We start from the raw sequence: 20,180 nt of genomic DNA, 5'->3' as shown, positions 1-20,180 counted from the left end.
GAACAATTCGCCGCTCTGTCTAGAAGGCCGTAGACGTTTCCAGTCTAACAGTAGTGAATATATAACAGGACTTTTTGGAGAATAAAAAACAGTTAATTCTGAAGACGCGCTCGCGATAAAATGTTACGTTCGCTTTTTAATAAATTATGTATATTTAGTGATAAATAAATTAATATCAGTTATTGTGCTTTTTAATGAATTAAGATAAGAACAAGACATTATAAATTAAATAGACATTGAAATAAAATCATCACACTTGTAAAGATAAAAACACTCGTTCTGATGAAATGGAGGTAGACATTATATAGTTCGTCCCAAACCATTCTTTCAGTGCGACATAGTTGATCGAATTCTTTCTAACACATTAAGCTAGAAGTGACAGAAAAAAACGTGAGTCTGTAATTATTATACAAAATTATTTATCGTTCACGGGTATTAGCATTTTTAAAGCTAATTCTACTTACGGATGTATAATTGGTTGGAGTTTAGAATACGCTAAATTGATATCCAATCAATGATGCGCATAAATATAATTTGATGCAGATTGTCTCGATCGTGACAGTACTTTCACAATGTCAACCGATAAAATGAGAATTGTCATTCCAAGTTAGTATTAAAATTTTACAGTGAAAATTTAATTTTTATTTATTGTCATTTCAAAAAGAACAAAGACTAATATTAAAATTATTAAATTGTTTTCAATTAGAAAAAGAGAGATTACGATCCTGCAACTGTCAAATTTAACTAAAAGTCATGAAATAATTCTCGGCATTCTTAAAATCCTATATGACGTCAAAATTAGTGACGCACTGAAAGAAGGGTTTGGAACAGACTACATAAATATTTCTTAGTCAATTCTGACAGATATGGGTATAATGAAACTTTAGATTTCCACCAGTCGAGAGGATTCTCTTTTCTGAACATTAAGTTTTCGCTTAAATATGATTTGCTTCTAAAATAGAGTTGACTTTTGAATCCGCCTATTTGGATGTTTGAACAAATTTGTCAAAATCTTCTCATATTAAGTTTTCCTCTCGTTCGACCTGTGAATGGAATTCTTCAATGTCAATATCATTATGGGCCAATTTTGCAGCTTGATCTATATTGATTAACTTGGCTACTTCACTTTCTAAACGTTCCCTTTCGACTGTAAGATTTGTTTGTGAAGTAGAAACCTTAGCTTTAAACCTCGGGTCCAATAAAGCGCACGTTGCGCACCGGTTTGCAAGTTGAAATAACTTTCCCCTGGAGTTCTTCTCTTTCCATTCCCTACTTCCCATCCAGACAAGTTACGTTACAATATTCAATCGTTTCAATATTAAATTATTTTGTCTCTTACTGGATATAAAACAAATAATTGTGTTTCTTATTTTTTCTCCTAAATCACAAAAATGTATCAGAATTATCGTACAAACTTCGAGGAACTCTACGTTTTCTTGGTTGCGGGATTTCTATATCAAAACGATCGCTTGTTTTTTGCTTTAGCTAGAGTATAATATTATCAACACTTTTCTCTATTCTTAACTCTTTCATAGCCAGAGCTAAACTTTGAACTTCATCTACAGCCTGACACAGATCGATTTTCTGTGACTGCAGCGTTTTACTCATCATTATGACGAGCTTTAGAATAGGATGCATGATATCTAAACAAAATCAAAAGACATTAAAAATAAAATTCCTTTTTCTTTCGCTCTTGATTTTGGATTAGATGCATTTTCAATACATTTTTCAATCGATTCTACTACAGCTTTAAGCTGTTCATGTATAACGGACACTGCCTCTGAGTGATTTTAAGATTTTCAGTTTGTTGTTAGTTAATTTAACAATTTACTCCAATATACCATGCCTCTTCACTCTTCCGGCTTCCTTTAATGAAACTATATATTAACTGCATAACTAAAAAAAAATAAAATATTACGGTATTTTCCTTATGATTTGCACTGGTTAAGACAATGATTATGGTAATGAACGTATAAGATAAATTTATTCTTTTCTCTACATCTTGTTTGCATTCCAGTAAAATTACCCAACATGGTCGAAGCTCCATCGCAGCGAACAGCTTCATCGTCCTTAAATGAAACGCCCAAAGCTTATGTGGTTTTAATTCACTAATTACGGTTTTGATTCACTTAAATATGCAGCCCTAGGGTATGTGGGTTTATTAATAACTGTTTTGGGATAATATAATACCTCATTTCAGTGTCCCTTCTAGATAGTGTTTAAAAACAGTATACACGCCTATGGATATGAAGGAAATAATTTAATGACATCAGCGAAAGTGTTACAGTTTTTCTCCAGTGTGACCTCTCATATGATTATTTAAAGTACTATTTAGATTAAACTGATTTCCACAAATTTCAGTTATAACGTACTGAATTCACAAGATTTAGAAAACTGCTTACCACAAATTTCACATTTATAAGGGCTTTCGTTAGTGTGACCTTTTATATGTGTATTAAAAGAACACGTTTCAGAAACCAGATCAAAATAAATTTCACATTTATAAGGTTTTTCTTCAGTGTGAACTTTCATGTCTTTTTAAATAATTTTTTTTTTCAGAAAATTGCTTAAAACAAATTTCACGTTTATGTGGTTTTTCTTCGGTGTGAATTCTAATATGATTTTCTAAAAAATTTTTTATGGAAAAATGTTTAAAACAAATGTCACATTTGTAAGCACTTTTTCCAGTTCGAAGTTAACTGATTCAAAGAAATTTTAGGGTGTTTCTTCAGTGTGAATTTTCATATGTTTATTTAAAGTGTTTTTAGAAAACTGCTTACCACAAATTTCACATTTATAAGGACGTTCTCCGGTGTGAATTTTCATATGCCTTTTTAAAGAATGTTTTTGAGCAAATCGATTAAAACAAATTTCACATTTATAAGCTCTTTCTCCAGTGTGAACTTTCATATGAGAATTTAAATAAGCTTTATAAATAAATCGCTTATCACAAATTTCACATTTGTAAGGTCTTTCGTTAGTGTGAATTTTTATATGTGTCCTTAAACAACTTTTGTCAGTAAACTGCTTAAAGCAAAATTCACATTTATAAGGTTTTACTCCAGTGTGAATTCTCGTGTGTCTCTTTAAATTTCTTCTATCAGCAAAATGCTTAAAACAAGATTCACATTTATAAGGTTTTACCCCATTGTGAATTCTCAAATGTCTCTTTAAATATGGTCTGTCTGCAAATTGCTTAAAACAAATTTTACATTCATGTTTTTCTTTAGTGTGCACTCTCGAATGTTTTTTCAAACCATCTTTTTGACTAAATCTTTTAAAGCAAATTTCACATTTGTATGGTCTTTCTCCAGTGTGAACTTTAATATGCCTTTTTAAAGAAGCTGTTTGAGAAAAATGCTTAAAACAAGTTTCACATTTATAAGGTTTCTCTCCAGTGTGAACATTCATATGACTATTAAAATTAGTTTTTTGAATGAACTGCATATCACAAATTTCACATTTGTAAGGTCTTTCGTTAGTGTGAATCATTTTATGTTTAATTAAACAACTTTTATCAGAAAACTGCTTGAAACAAGATTCACATTTATAAGGTTTTACTCCAGTGTGAATTCTCATATGTCTCTCTAAATGTGTTCTGTCAGCAAATTGCTTAAAACAAATTTCACATTCATACGGTTTTTCTTCATTGTGTACTATGGTATGTTTTTTCAAACCATATATTTGACTAAATCCTTTGAGGCAAATTTCACATTTGTATGGTCTTTCCTCAGCGTGAACTTTCATATGTCTTTTTAAAGGAGTTTTTTGAGAAAATCGCTTAAAACAAATTTCACATTTGTAAGGTCTCTCTCCAGAGTGAGTTTTCAAATGTTCTTTGAGATAACGTGTATTACTAAAACTCTTAAAGCAAATATCACATATGTACTGTTGTTCAGTTTTCATTAATGCGATGTCTGCTTTTATAGTACTTTGTGAACTTTTTTGAAGATCTTCCTTAGGTGTATATTCCCGTATTATTTCCATTGTAGTTTCCTTCTGAGGAGCATCTAAAATAAAAAAAAACATCAAAATTATCAGAATTTGTTCTTTACTGTAAGGAAAAACAGGCATTACTAACCAAAAATAAAAAGTAACAAGTCTACAAGAAATAAATTGAATACTATAAAAACTAACACAAAATGTCCTCATCCAATACTATAGTCAACGATGTATTAAATTTTAAGTGAAATGATCAAATAAAGTATCGAAAATATTCAATATGAAATTTATGTTCAAATGATTAGAATGTAAGAACCATAATATCGTAGCGCCAGAGTAAACATCTGGTTCTGAAACTATTTTTTGTGGCATTTTTATATTACCTACTGTATTTAATGGGAATTAACCACAATTTGAATTAAACATGCTTTATTTGGCGTTTCAATTTCCACTTCGGAAAAATGGAAAAATCTTGTAATGGTTTAATTTTATCTAAGTCCAGGCGGGATCTGTTTTAAATTGAGCATTTTCCATAGGAGTCTATTTTTTTGCTAGAATCATTTCAGGATGTACCTTGTATCAATAATCAGATATGCGTCAGTTGTAAACCTTATGTATAATTTTTAATTTAACAAGATCTGAAAAAAATTGAAAATTTTTGCTTTTTCCATCCTTTTTTCGCAATGAAATTATGGATATATTTCGCTTTCCATAACAGATTTTTTATAGATATACATGGATTAATTAAATTACTGTAATTTTTCAAATACAATTACACTATGTGAATTTTTTATTTCCATTACCAATTTTTTGTAAAACTGAGTTGCTTTGTTTACCATCTGAATTGTATTACTCCACATGTAAGTTACTTTTATAAATAATTATCTGTTTCACTCATTATGAGATGCTATTTTTATTTGGCATTCTCTTTTAATTTAAAAGAACTTTTCTTTTCCTTCTAAGAACAGCTTGTTCTTGTAGATATGAACTGATGCCGTTTTGTAAATATAAAACGAAACGTTTCCGCTAATATATTTAATAGTTGTTTGTTTGGGTTTATATGACTGCGGACACTGAATCCATTCACCAATTTCCAATTTTTACTCATTTATTCATTAGTCATTGTTTCGTATACAATCTTATCCTAAATCTAATACATACTAGTATTGATCTTCTAATATATAGTTTTTTTTTTTTGGAAATTTGTTTCTAGTTTTTTTTTATTAGGTAATTTTTTAGTTATTTATACAGCGTGTCCGTAAAGTATGGAATAAATTCGATATTTCCTAAATGAAAAGCCTTTTTAAAAAAATATAAAACACGTCGATTTTTAAATTTAATGTTCTACATTTTACAATCATTTCATTATACAAGTTGATACACATTACAGTGGTGACGTTATCGGCTCTTTTTTAAATGTAACACCCTGTATTTTAGGACATTTTTAGATCGATTAAAATGAGCTGATTCCAAAAAAATTAATAATACTGGGGGTCTAACGGATATAATTTAAAAGATATGCGCTTAGAAAATTAATTTTTATTGATTTATAATATTAATAAATTATAATAAATAACTTGAAAGTAATCCAGTAATTAATACATGACTTAATATTAAATATTCGAATTTTAGCTCTTGTTGTATTTGACAGTAACCCAAACGTTATACAAATTCTTGTAGAACCTTGTTTTTATGTCTCCAATATTTGCAGGTTTCGTTTTATAAACAACATTCTTTAAATGACCCCACATAAAATAATCCACTTGTTCGGAAAAATTTCGTTTAGGTACCTTCAAACATCTAAAGCATAATGCAGAGGCGCACCATCCTGTTGAAACGATACACTTTAACCAAAACCTCCAATATTAATTGTACTGGGGAATAAATTAACTAAAGTAGGTACGAGATACCCACTTAAAAACTGAAGGTAGTATGCTGGCTCGTTTAAATTACCTTCGAAATAGTACGGTCCAATGATTTTATATCTTACAATGCCAGCCCATACGTTTACCTTTTGCGGGTATTGTGTATGATGTTCCCGCATCCAGTTGGAGTTTTCTTTTGCCCAGTATCTACAATTCTGACGGTTTACCTCGCCATTTACTTTGAATGTAGCCTCATCAAAAAAAAATCATATTTTGAACCGAGAGAGGGTTTCGGTGGCTGTTATCTATCATTATTTCGCAAAATTGTATTCTTTTATCTGAATCATCCTCGTTTAATTCCTGTACAACTGTGCATTTTACTTACTTTACTTACTTTTACGTTTATTGTGTACCGTTGTTTTGCAAACATCGAGATCACTACTAACCTTACCAATAGAAGTGTTCGCATCTTCTTCAACGCAAGTAGAACATCTAATGTTGTAACATAATTTACAGAGGGACGACCTGATTTGCGTGCATTTTCAACCGTACCAGTTTCTCAAAATTTCTTTTCAATCTTACTTACTGTTGACTGCGTGATGGGTATTTCTGGATATTTATCATTAAATAAATTACACACTTCCATCTGAGTTCGCGATTTGTCTCCATACCCAATCATCATGAGTATTTCAATTCTTTGCTTTACACTCAAATTCATTTCTACTTAAAATTAATTCTAAGAAATAATACAGAACATTCATGACTTAATACAATTATTGTACTACTTAATTGTTATTGAACGTTACTAAAAATAATTACAGTTTACTAAAAACTAGAAGTAGGCTACTTTTTTGCAATTGATAATAAATAATTTATTTTCTAAGCCCATACCTTTCGAATTATATCCATTAGACCCGAGTATTATACTTTTTTGAAATCAGCTCATTTTTATCGATTTAAAAATGGCCTAAAATACAGGGTGTTACATTTAAAAAAGAGCCGATGACGTCATCATTGTAATGTGTATCACCTTGTATAATGAAATTTTATTGTAAAATGTAGAACATTAAATTTAAAAATCGCCGTGTTTTAGATTTTTTTAAAAAGGCTTTTCATTTAGGAAATATCGAATTTATTCCATACTTTACGGACACGCTGTATATAAAATAGACGATGAGGTCCTTATAGTTTCACAGTAAACTCTTCTGTAGCTAACGACCTAAATCGACAACTACTTTACTATGAACTGTCCAAATTTCTCATTTTTCCTCTTTATTTTTTTATATGGAATAGTTAAATATGAATATTTCCACTTAAATTTGAATATGATTATGAGATCCACTCTTCAATGGACCAGCCGACATAGCAGTCGGTTTCATTGTTAAAGTCATGAAGAATTTGATCAGACCGGGAATTCAATAGTGTAAAATGTAGTGGTCGGAGAAACAGATTGGGTTCTGAACGGAAAAGGATCTTTTTCGGTGATAGTTTAAAAAAACCGGCAAAATTTCGTTTAATTCCATAAGTTAGAAGGAGGTAAATTTAATCTCAAAATTATATTTGGTAGTCTTTGTAAAGTGAGGTTTGTTTGGTATTCCGTGTCACTGGATTTGATAAAAAGCGTGTCTGAGGGCTAAGTGAAGCCCACATGGTTTTAGGTAAAAATTAAGCAGCCGAGTTTTGAAGAATACATATTGTTATCATCAGGATAACCTGAAGTCCAATTTGATGTTTGACCTTCATAATATTTGTCCAGTTTCCATTTAGTCTCATATGGTTAGAATCCAGATGGTTTGAAGTTTGAATGGGACAGTGTTTTTTTTTGTATCCAAATCTAAGATAACAAACTTTCTTAATAACTTAAAAAAAATAATCAGCCAGTGATGCAAAGTAGTTTTGTTAAATGGTTCGAAATAAAATAAACATTCTTCGTTACCGAAGTGTAAGCCCAGTGTTAGCCGAAAGTGTAAGCCCAGTTCTACCCCCAGAAATTTCAGTCTAGTTTTCACCCCCAGTAATTTAGTGAAAATCAAGGTAACTTTAGTATTTAAATTTTAAAGGAAAAATAAACATTTTTATTAATAATTGCTTTCATCATTTAAAAAGATAATTTTTTATTTGTAATAATTTATTTCTGCTATAATTTATGGCCCAGTAACAATAGTAAGTTTTGTAGTATCTCCAACTCCTAGAGTTTGTATACGACATAGTAGGTGTTTCTCTTTGATATTTTTGTATTTACTTTTGTGACTATTAATATAGTAGTTTTGTATTGTCCATTTTTGTAACTGTTTATGGTGAGACAACAATAAATGTTTAATTTTTTTCTCCATTTTGGTTTATTTTGATTATTTCTCTTAACTAACTCTCTAACCCCTTTTTTGAGTTTCATTTAAAAAGATATATTTTGCATTTCTAATAATTATTTCAATAGTTACAACTAGTTGTTGTAATCGTTATAATTTGGCACCTCGAAGAGACGTTCTTATTTTAAATAGCTAGAGGTCCTTCTTGTTTTGCTTGTCCATTTGTTCCAGAAGATTCATGTAAGTACTCATTTGTTTCATTTTTTTGTAGTTGTCCCAATCCCCCCTTGCCACGAAGTAAGTCGTCAAAAGTAATCTTTAACGCAGACATGTGGTTATTCCATTCTTCAGGATCATTATTATATTCCTCTTCACAATGATTTCTTGAGGTTCTGAAGAAAAACCACAGGTTCTAAAGCAGTTTTTCACTGTGAGGAGTGTTACGTTTTGCTATGTTTTGTCCACCATCCTCATTGCTTGAAGAACATTGATAGAAGAAATCGTATTTTGCTCCATATCAGCTATCATTCTTCTAACAACTTCTTTTCTGTATAATGTTTTAAAATTTTTAATTATACCCTGATCCAAAGGTTGAAGTTGTGATGTTGTGTTTGGTGGAAGAAATTGTACTTTGATTGCTTTTAATGGTGGTATGTCCCTGTGTGCTGTTCAGTTGTCGATGAACAGAATAATTTTTCTATTTCAAGTTACCCTTTGCTAATCTATATTAATCAGCCATTTTTTAAAAAGTTCTGCTGTCATCCATGCTTTTTTATTGGCTTCATAATCCATGGGCAGTGATTTTAAACCTGCAAAACACCAAGGTTTTTTTGACTTACCTATATAATTAAAGGTTTGAGTTTTTCTGTGCCCGTAGAATTTGCACAAAGCAGAATCGTAAGTCGTTCCTTGCTGTGTTTTTCTCCATGACATTTTTCATTTTTGAATGTTAATGTTTTTACGGGAAGACATTTGAAAAACAGACCAGTTTCATCAGCATTAAAAACATCATTGGGATCATAATTATTCACTAAATTATGCAAGTCAGATTTCCATTCTTGGCAGACTGATTTGCTTACGCTCATTTTTTTAAGGCTAAAACATTCGTTTATTGAAATTCTCAAACCAGCCATTGCAGGCTTTAAAATTATCGATTTTTAATGAATTAGCGAACTCTACAGCCTTTTCTTTCAGTATGGGTCCACTGACACTGATGTTTTTGTTTCGACACTGTTTTAACCACGTAAACAAACACTGTTCCAAATTAGGGAATTCGGCAATTTTTCGTTTCGTACATTGAAGATTGTCTCCTGATTCTTGTTTTTTCAATAGTTCGGTTTCTTTTTTCATAATGATTGATAATGTACTCTCGTGTATTCCAAACTGAGCCGCAACTTCTTTTCTTTTGAATCCATTTTTCACTACTTCTATAGCTTTTAATTTATCAGCATATGTTAGCGTTGTTAATTTTCTTTTTGAACTCATTTTAAGCAAGTTGTCACACAGTACCTAAATCGATGTTTCTAGAACAGTGATCAAAACTTTTGATACAGTAAGCTGTTCAGCTGTTATTGGTAAACAATTTTATGTTATAGAGATTGTGAAAACATTTCTTAAAGTTACTGAGGGCCAATACTGATATTATTTATTTAAGTTATCCAGATTGTGTATTTTAAGTTATAGAGGTTTTGGGCTCCGATGGGAAGGGAACATATAATTTTTTGAAGTTATAGAGGTTTTTAAGTTATTGAGGTTTGACTTATCGAGGTTCTACTGTATCATTAAAATTTTGAAAAAGTACTTCATTTTTTGTATGGTATTTTAAAATTATCTCTATGATAGAATTTAACTCATTTTTATCGATAATGCTATTATGTAAAATTCCAAGTCGAGCAAAAGGTACACTCTATTTCATCTAAAAGCTGTAAAATAATGTTTAAGCTTAAGTTTAACTGATATAATATATTTCTACTCTGCAAATAGTCAATGAAATCAAATATAAATTGATTTAAAGATGTGCATCTTATCTACGCCCATAAAAATACAAAGCACGTGGTGTTCGTGTGTATTAAGGTATAAAAAAATTGCTTATTACAAGCTTAAATTTTTATTTTAAGAAGATCTTTTCGGAATTAAATCATTCCATCATCAGTTAAATAAAAAGTTGTTAAAAAACATTGTATGGCCACTTAAAAAAAAACTTTCGAAGGACATCCGTATTAAAATATAATCCTCATGGTTTTATCAAGGTAAATGCAATAGACTTAACTTATTGATTATTAAAAACTGAAGATGGGGGCATCTTACATGACCCCCTGTAGCTGGTGAAGTTTTTTCATAAGTTAAGTCTATTGCATTTACCTTGATAAAACCATGAGGATTATATTTTAATACGGATGTCCTTCGAAAGTTTTTTTTAAGTGGCCATACAATGTTTTTTAACAACTTTTTATTTAACTGATGATGGAATGATTTAATTCCGAAAAGATCTTCTTAAAATAAAAATTTAAGCTTGTAATAAGCAATTTTTTTTATACCTTAATACACACGAACACCACGTGCTTTGTATTCAACAGGTATACTAGCCACTCCTGGATATTTCCACTTCATGGTTTGTTCCAGTTTCACTTTTAACCCATAAAAATAGTTTCTTGATTGTCCTTTATAAGAGTTACTGTTTCGTTAAAATTTGCTATTATGTCCTTGGTCAGAGAAATTTGTTGATTTACTGTTTTTAACTAGTATTTAATTATTATTTTGGAGATCAGAGATGACTTGGTCATAAAACAAGTCGTCACTGGAATCAAGATTACCAGCGATACTTTAAATTATAGATCCTAAACCATCTATAAAACCTCTTTTTGACCTAAAAGGTGACAATAAAGAATTATATTTTTGTTCAGCGGATTTAAGTTGGAAGAGTAGAGCATGCTCAAAGCTATAAAGTTTTTGAAAATAAGGATAACTAAGGCCATCTTAATTGCAAGTGTTACATTATCATATGCATATCTTATACATTCTATTTCGTTACCTATAGGGGAACGATCGTAGTAATGAAGAAATGTATGTATTTGGGATTTTACCTTTGCTGTTCCTAACTTATACAGAAGGATCAGGGTCGATAGGATTAGTAGCGTACTATAAGAAGGTGGCTCGGTTAGTTTTTGGTCTTTTAAGGTTTTGTTTGTGTAATAATTTATTGCTGTGTACCTTTACTTTTATGTGTTCGTCTGCGATAGCTTTTTCTTTGTAAAATTTTGGATTAAGTTCGTTTCTGGTTAATGTTGTGTTTTTCTTGTATACATCAGTATCGGGTAAATAGTCTAATGGTTCATGTCGGTCTTTGTTGTGACGTTCTATTGTAGATTCCTTTTGAGATATTAGCTTTTCGTTTAAAGCTCTATAAATTTTTGCAGTAGCTTCTCTGTGATTTTGGATATAATTTTTAATTACAATTTGGTCCAAATTTATATCAAATATTTCTTTTGAATTTAAATGTCCATTCAGTATGTCCATTGGCTTCTGTTTCGTAACAGAATGAATCGAATTATTGTATCCTAATAATACTGCATAAACCATATCGTTTAGGATATCTATTTTATTGTTATTTTTTGCTCTTATAATTCTCAGATGTTCAATAATGGAATGAAATCTTTCGATAGCACCTTTCGACTGGGTACTGTTTGCGGTGACACAATATGTTTCGACTTTGTGAACATCGAAAAATTCCTGAACAACCGAATTTTTTAGTTCAGTTCCTCTCTCCATTACAACTAACGATGGAACACCGTGATGAGACATAAATATTAGGAATGCTCTTGTTATTTCGATACCAGTTAATGCTGTAAGTGGGTAAGCTTGTCCGTATTGTGAGAAAATGTCAATAATTGTCAAAAATTTATGTCCTTGTGCAGATAAGGTGTCACAAAATATAATTTCCATTGGTTTTGACGGTGTTGGTGTAATAGATAATTTCTGCCGTGGAGGGTTTCGGTCATATTTATTGGTTTGACAAATCTCACACTTATTTATAAAGTTCGTTATGTCGGTTTTCATGGTGGGCCAACAGTAGAGTTGTTTAAGTTTGGTTTCTGTAAAATATATTTGCGGAAGCATTAGAAGACACGGAATTAGGCATTAAGGTGAACGGCATACCAATTAGGACGACACAGTGATTATAACTGATAATTTGGAAGATCAGCAGTTATTACTTGATAGGGTGAATAGCATAGGTAAAAAATATGGCCTCAAAATCAACATTTTAAAAACGAAATATATGGTCATTAGCAGAAACCCTCCAGAAAACCCGATAATATGCATAGGTGACGATCGCATAAAACGCGTGAAAACTTTTAAATACCTTGGCACCACAATCAATGACCAATCGGATCCACAACAAGAGATAAAAACCCGAATACAAATGGCAAGACAAGCTTTTGTGAAATTCAGACCGCTCCTATGTAATCAAAACCTAAATTTCGAAATACGCTACAGAATGGTCAAGTGCTACATATGGTCCATCTTGCTTTATGGCATGGAAACGTGGACTTTGAAAAAAACATCTATCAACAAACTTGAAGCATTTGAAATGTGGTCATTGAGAAGAATGATGCGCATACCTTGGGTGGATAGAGTTCGAAACGATGACGTCCTTAAGAGAGCCGGCGTGGAAAGAGAACTCTTTGAATTAATTAAAAAACGCAAGATTGGTTACCTTGGGCACATATTGAGAGGAGCAAAATATGAAATACCACAGTTAATCCTACAAGGGAAGATCGAAGGTAGGAGAGGAGCCGGCCGCAAACAATTATCCTGGTTAAGGAATATTAAAGAATGGACAGGAATACACAATACAGGCGAGCTGTGTCACGCCGCCAAGAACAGAATTCTAGTAATGAGATAGTCGCCTACGCACTTTGGTGTATGGCATGTTAAGAAGAAGAAGGTTTCTGTTTCAAGAATGCTACGATGGTTTGTTTTTCCTTCATGATATTGTCTGATAGTTTGGTGTTGTTCATCTTTGTCAGTAATGTCTCTTAGAATCGTATTACACTGAATTAATTCGTAAGCAGAATTTTTGAATACATTTCGTAATACTTCGAGAATTTGGGAAATGTAATTCTGGTCCTGGTTTTTGAAATATACACCGCACCATATGTATAGTTTGGATGAATAGAGTTCTTTATATAGCTGCTATTAGAGTAAAGCCATGTATTTGTCCTCGCTTCTTAATTTGACCGACGTCTGCTGCGTGTGTTTCTTGGACAGTAATAACGTCAATGTTATTTTTATGAAGGAACTTATTTAGAAATTAGCTCTTAATATGGTTAATGCTTTCGATATTAATATGGCATACTTGTATTGTCGATGTCAGTCTGACTTTTACATGGTTCTAAGAAAAACCTTTGATTTTTTGTGAAATCATAGCAATGTGCTCACCAGGAGTTTGTAATAAAAAAATTGTAATACAAAAATAAAAAAAATCAATCTGAGTTTCAATGCCAGATTCATAAAAATATAAACTAAGTATTTTACCAATTGATAAAACCTTGTGTTCATAGTGGTTGTCCGAACCTTGTATGAATTGTACAAAAAATTTAATTTTCAGCGGCTATATCGACCAGGTTATAAATTTTATATTTTTTGGGGAAGGGTAATCTGTTCTTTCAACCTTCCTCCTTTATCTGGACTTAGGATCGACAACATGATCTGACCATTGAGCGATCCACCCTATGATCATGTGGGCGAAGTTTTTTTTTTGGAAAGTGCGCAAAATGAAAGGATATAGGATGGAAGAAAAGGAGATTAAAACCTTGTGTTACGCGATGACGCGGCGTTGGTTGCCGAAAACCAGAGCGACCTACAACTCCTACTTCAATTTAACATCACAGCCCTAACTCAACATGGTGATATCTGTGGTTAAAACAAAATGTATGACAACATCAAAAACACCTGTAAGATGTAAACTCGAGATGAATGGATCAATTATCCAGCAAGAGATGAAGCTTAAATACTTTGGCATAGAACTATCAAGCTATGGCGACATTGAAGCAGAGGTAATAAAACAAACAACAAGAGAAACAAAAATAGCTGGTTGTCTAAACAATACAATATTTCGTAATAAAAAGATTGGCATTGAGTCTAAATCAAGAATCTACAAAGCTCCTTTAAGCACTATGACATACACCACAGAAAATAGACCAGAAACAACAAAAACCAAAAGATTGTTTTAGAAAGACTCTTCTAGACATATAAACAAGTGAAAACATAAGAAATACATGTGGGATAAACGATATTAATAGTTGGGTACCAAACAGGAAAGAGTTGAATGATCATGTTAGCAGAATGGAAAAAAAGAAATATGGTGAAAATTGCTCAAGACCAATCGCCAATGGGGCAGAGAAGTATAGGCAGACTGTGGTATTTCTTAAATATAACGATTCTTGGCTCGAGGGGACCTTTGCGATTCCTGTTACCGATAGTACGGCAAATCGGCCAGGACGACCTCATAAAACTTTTGTGTCGAATCTCAGTGAAAGAAGTAAACGAAGGAGAACACACACTCCAACTTCGACGAAGATACTTTAGTGCATGCTGCTAAGTCAAGTTACAAGAAACAGGAAAGAGAGACACTTTCAATATACTCAAAGGAATTATATATTCGCCAACTCGCGCATCAAAATATAAAAAGGCATACAATCGCACAAAGTCTTTGAGAGATAAAATTAATCATTTGAGTATCCAGGAAGCCAGCCAAATGTTCATAGATGCAGACCTAACACGAGCACAATATGATGTAATAAGCAGCACGAATAAAAACTTCTTTCCGTGTTACAGTCTGCTACAAAAAGAAATGCCATCCGCCACCTGAAGCTTGCACTGTAACTAGCACTAGTGCGGAAGTTAAATTGCAGCCTTTGATCGACCTTACCATTAGATGATTATCGGAGTACCTAGAAGAGGTTTTACTATCGTTAAAAGAGAAAGAACGCGAAACTCTAAAATTAATCTGCAAATGGGGTTATGAGAGGTCCCAGCAATCGCAATACAAACAAAAGTTTGACAGTGATTCCAATATATTTCAAAGCTGCTTTGTTCCTTTGAAATTAGTATGTGGACAAAAAAGTGAAAAACTGTATGGGAAAACCCCACACCCTCTTCTCCTAGGTTTTGTCAGCCAATAAGGTTTAGGTTTGTCAAAGAGACCAGTGATACCACTAAAGAAGAAATTGATTATGTCAATAATTCTATTAACTCGCTTACTGCAACCGATTTTGACTTATGTGGCCAACAATTTAGAGACAAATATGAATTCATAATGACAATGGTGAAAGGAGAGGTCTGCAATGCTGCCACAGGAACTACATCGACAAGCCGATGTTATATTTGCGGTGCTACTTCAAAAGATTTCAATAACTTAGACAGAGCAAATTGTGTTTATGATGGGGCAATTCAATTCGGACTCTCTGTATTACATGCCAGAATAAGAGTATTTGAAAGTATTCTGCATTTGGCGTACAAATTGCCAGTGAAAAATATAGGGCAAGAAAAACAGAAACTGAAAAACAATTGGAAAAAGAAAGGAAAAAAGCAATCCAGGAGAGATTCCGTAAAGAAACTGGATTGCTTGTGGACACGCCAAAGCCGAATTTCGGCAATACAAATGACGGAAATACAAGCCAAAGATTTTTCGAGAATCCTTAAGTTGCTTCAGAAATTACAGATATTAATTTCGAATTAATATACAGATTAAAAGTGATTTTGGAGATTATTTCAAGCAGCCACAAAATTGACCATGATAAATACGATAATTACGCAAAAGAATTATAATAAATAATTATATAAAATATAATATAATATAATATAAATTATAATTATAAAAAATGCATTGTTGCCAATTGGGCAGCTCTCTGAAGAAGTCGCAGAAGCGCGCAACAAGCACTTCCGGTCTTATCGCCAAGATTTCGCACAGAAATTTTCAAGAGAAAGCTGCAACAGAGATATTTTCAATCACCTACTTTTGAGTTCGGACCCTTTGATGAGTTGTAGGAGGCAAATAAAAAAAAAGAAAAGTAGTTTCTTATCTGAAACATTGCAAATGCTGCTACCTACCGATCCCAACCCAGCTGGATACTCTTCTGGAAGCGAAGGAGAATATGTGCCTTTAGATGATCGTGAAAGTGATACTAGTGATTCTGAGTGATTATTCTTCTTCAGTATATTTGCATCCGCTGCTGGACAAAGGCATTCCCATAAGTGTTTAATTACTATGTTATTAACAGCAATCATAACATATACTCTACGATACTAAGTTTTAATGGATTAGGAATATTGTTAATATTTTGATTTCAAAATAATAACAAAAGTATTAAAGTATTTTTTGTTAATCAATTTTTTTTTTAAATAACTATCCGTTTGGCTTTGTATAGTATTTATAAAGTCAGTTGAAACACCCAAAAAACTGGTTGCGGGCAAACATTAAAAGAATAATATCATATTACGAGACATGGGCGCATCATTTATTTTTATATTCAAATATAGATTGATGAAGAACAGAATAAGGACAGTTTTAATTTACTTAAAACTGTCGTAAAATACATAAGTGTATAAAAAAGTTTTTAACATGTCATATTTAGCAACAAAAATAATTTATATATAAGCAATAGGCCATATTGACAGTATAATGATTTAAAACAGTTACTTCGTAAAATAATAAACATTTTAGCTGTACAGCACTGGCATGAATCAACAGCGTTTCTTATCTGTACACCATCGCCGCCGGCTGGAAGCGAACCTCCAAGTAGTTTGTTAAATATTGGTGATTTTGAATAACATATCAATGTCCAATATTTATTTGATGGGATGTATCTTTCATTCTTTCTCTCTTCTATCTCTTTCCTACAAAGTACGGGGATTGTTCAAATACGTTTGAAACATTGACGCATGTTATTTATACTTTAACTTGATTACTGGTAAATGTAATATTGAACTGCCCTTATAAATCTCGTCGGAGTGAAATGTTTCAACTGACTTTATAAATACTATACCATTGTAACTGATATAACTAATAATAATAATACAATTAGTAACAGTGTTGGACCCCTCTCAGCTCTAAGAGAAGGGGAAGTATTAAAACAAAGTGATATTGAAGCGAGAAATTTTGAAGAGTCTGGTAATGAAGTAGCAAGTGAAGCAGTGGTTAGTGAGGTTAATGAGAAACCAGAGACCAAAGAAAGTGTGACAGCAGTTCCAAGTAGGCCAAAAAGAAATGTAAAACCACCTGTGCGTTTAAACTTATAGTGGGGAGGTATTGTAGTATATTATAATAGAGAAAAGAAGAGGAAGTCATAACACATGTCAATGTCAATTGTATATAAATATTTCGACTGTTAGTTAAAAATATGAGTTATATAAAACCATGTCTAATCCTTTATATTCTTCCCTCACATCACACTAATCCCTATGTGCCTTGGTAGCTGTAGTGAAGTTTATTATAGTTTATTATTCTCAGATGTTTGATATTTTAAAACTTTAAGGTGTAGCTTTGTTAAAAATTTTGTAAATGAATTCTGTTAATAAAAAAAATAATAAAGAATAATAATAAATGTGAAATGAGAAAATTATCCTAGCACAACCCTTTTGTGCATAGCATACAAAGTTTTTACTTACATACTAAACAAATGACTCCAACAATTAACTGACAATATTGTTGAAAAGTGTCAAATCTGTTTCTAACAAGGAAGATATACAACTGACCAGCTATTCACAGTAAAACATTCTAAACAAATTGTGTAAATATGATACTGACGTTTTCAAACTTATTCATACATTTTAAACATTCCTACAACTCAATTAACTGAAACAAGTTATATCAAATTATCATTATTCATGATTATTATTCTTTGTTTAATTTAAGAAGTCTGCATCAGTAAGTTTATTTTAGGTGCTAATAAGATGCAATAGGAATTTTTGTGTTGTATGTTTCCTACAATGATTCAGTCAAATTTTTTCAAGCTAGGTGAATCAACTATATCATGTAAATAAACAAATCAAATTTACCAACTGATAAAAATGTGAACATTTTGGTGAAAAAGATCTTAAATATACTTCAATGTCCAATACATATAGATCCATATAAAAGCTAATGCAGTGACTTTCTTTCGCACACATGTGAAAATTATGCTTATTAACTAATTTTGAGTTGCTCAAATCCCTACACGTAAAAAACTAGTTTCCTACCTACGTTATATTGTTCCAGTTCTTTTTTTATTCCAACTTTAATTTCACCAGTTACATAGTTTTCTATTTTAACATCTTCTAATACACAGTTTTCTATTTTAATATCTGAACGACACTCATCTAATAGAGGTAACTGTCTATTATTGCTTTCAAGTTGATATTCTTCTAATTCGGATTTAACTTCTATGTTAGAATATTCTTCTAGAAGATAAGTTCCTTCCTCTTTAATACATGTGAATTTTTGTTGGTTTGAATCTTCAGTATCTCCATTACACTCCATTTGAATAACCGTCCTATTATTGTAATACGTTTTTTTAAGGTATTTATTTCCCACCCTGATAAGAACTAACAAACAATAACAAAATGTGAAACGTGTTTGTTTATTATTTAATAATATCAACAAATATCAATATGTAATATGTATGACAATTGACATATTTGACACTAAAAGCAAAGAAGATAGACGCTTATATACATATGCGAAACTGAAAGTAAATTACAAACAACGCGAAACCAAAACACAATATCCGTCGAGTTAAGGACCAAAAACAATATTGGAACTTTGCCGTAATCTCCACCAATTGTTGGGGGAAGACTTATTTATCTTAAGAAGACTTATAAAATATTTTAATACCATTAAAGCTGGATTTATAGTTTGACGCACTGTAAACGTAGACGCACTGGAAAAATATCAACGTAGAATTTTGTGTACTCTTATTTATAAATGAACGTAAACGCATGACGGAACGTAAGTGAAACGCACTGCAACGGAAGAGTTGGCCAACTTTCATCTTTTACAGTGCGTTACTTGCGTCTGGCCAATCAAAAGGAAGAATTTTGTGCTGTCAACCAAAGTGAACTGTCTGTCCCGCCCACCATTTTGTAAAGTTGTTTATCAACATATCGAATTTTGATTTTGTTGATTATTTGTTACAATGAACGTTAAGAATTTATAAAATAATAAATAATAAAAGAATATTATAGTATCATGGTCACCAACTCTAGCCACTGTTTCTATTCATGCGAAAAAATTCCACTCCGTCGAGTTATAAATTGAAATAAAATTTATAGTCCGTTTGTTACGTCTGCAGTGCGTCTACGTCTACAGTCCGTCAATCTATAAATCCAGCATTACTGTTACAAGGTATTCCTTCGATATACGTAAGCAGACTTCATGGCGATGATTCCTTATGTGTTTGGTTTTATCTGGTTGTACTTGTAGAAAATAAAGCGTAATCGATCGATACTACACATTAAATAACGAGAGAATATTTACAAAAACAACTATTACTAATTAAAGAGTTTATTTTACCACATTGTTCATTATTTATATCGGTGTTTTTGTCGGGCGTGAAAATAGCGCAAACTGCACTTTTCACTGCATTTTTTAGACGAAGCACCGCACATTCTGCAAGCAACTTGAGAATACACTCAGATCCGTACATCTGCGATGAATTCTTTTTTCTGTAACCAATTTTTATCTAAAAGTATCGATAGACCGGTGTCAGTGTTTAGAACTCAACGCCCTTATAAGGCATTTATGAGACAAATATTTTGTAGGAGAAGAAGCACAGTCTGTCACATAAGATTCAAGCCAATATTTGTAAAAACGAAAATTAAATTAATATTAATAACTTGTTGTTTTACAATAGATATTCTTGTTCTTTTGAGTCCATCCCAACATTTTCAGTTCACTCGATTCGCCGAAGTAGAACTTGCCAGATTGTTGTAGTGGCGGCGGCACTTGGAAAACGCTAATGTAGACCGTCCACTTGAGATAACGCAAAATGAGTCGACACTTATTTCGTGATATACAATTCTTGAATAC

General features: G+C 31.9%; 1 protein-coding gene across 2 annotated transcripts; it reads right to left on the bottom strand.

Annotated features, from left to right (window-relative positions):
• On the bottom strand, positions 1-18,769 carry LOC140443413 (uncharacterized). Of its 2 annotated transcripts, none has more exons than XM_072534662.1 (2): positions 18,357-18,468; positions 1-4,010 (listed from the first exon to the last, which is right to left on the bottom strand). In XM_072534662.1, exon 2 carries the CDS (start codon positions 3,985-3,987, stop codon positions 2,716-2,718), a length of 1,272 nt encoding a protein of 423 aa, XP_072390763.1. In that variant the 5' UTR covers positions 3,988-4,010; positions 18,357-18,468; the 3' UTR covers positions 1-2,715. The 2 variants fall into 2 exon arrangements, with proteins under 2 accessions (XP_072390763.1, XP_072390762.1); XM_072534661.1 differs by having other exon boundaries at positions 6-4,010; positions 18,353-18,769.
• Between the last annotated feature and the right edge of the window lie 1,411 nt (positions 18,770-20,180).

Source organism: Diabrotica undecimpunctata, chromosome 6, assembly GCF_040954645.1.
Source record: "Diabrotica undecimpunctata isolate CICGRU chromosome 6, icDiaUnde3, whole genome shotgun sequence".
Classification (NCBI taxonomy): domain Eukaryota; kingdom Metazoa; phylum Arthropoda; class Insecta; order Coleoptera; family Chrysomelidae; genus Diabrotica; species Diabrotica undecimpunctata.
The sequence above is the reverse complement of the archived record's forward strand: the minus strand, read 5'-3'. Positions and strand labels throughout refer to the sequence as shown.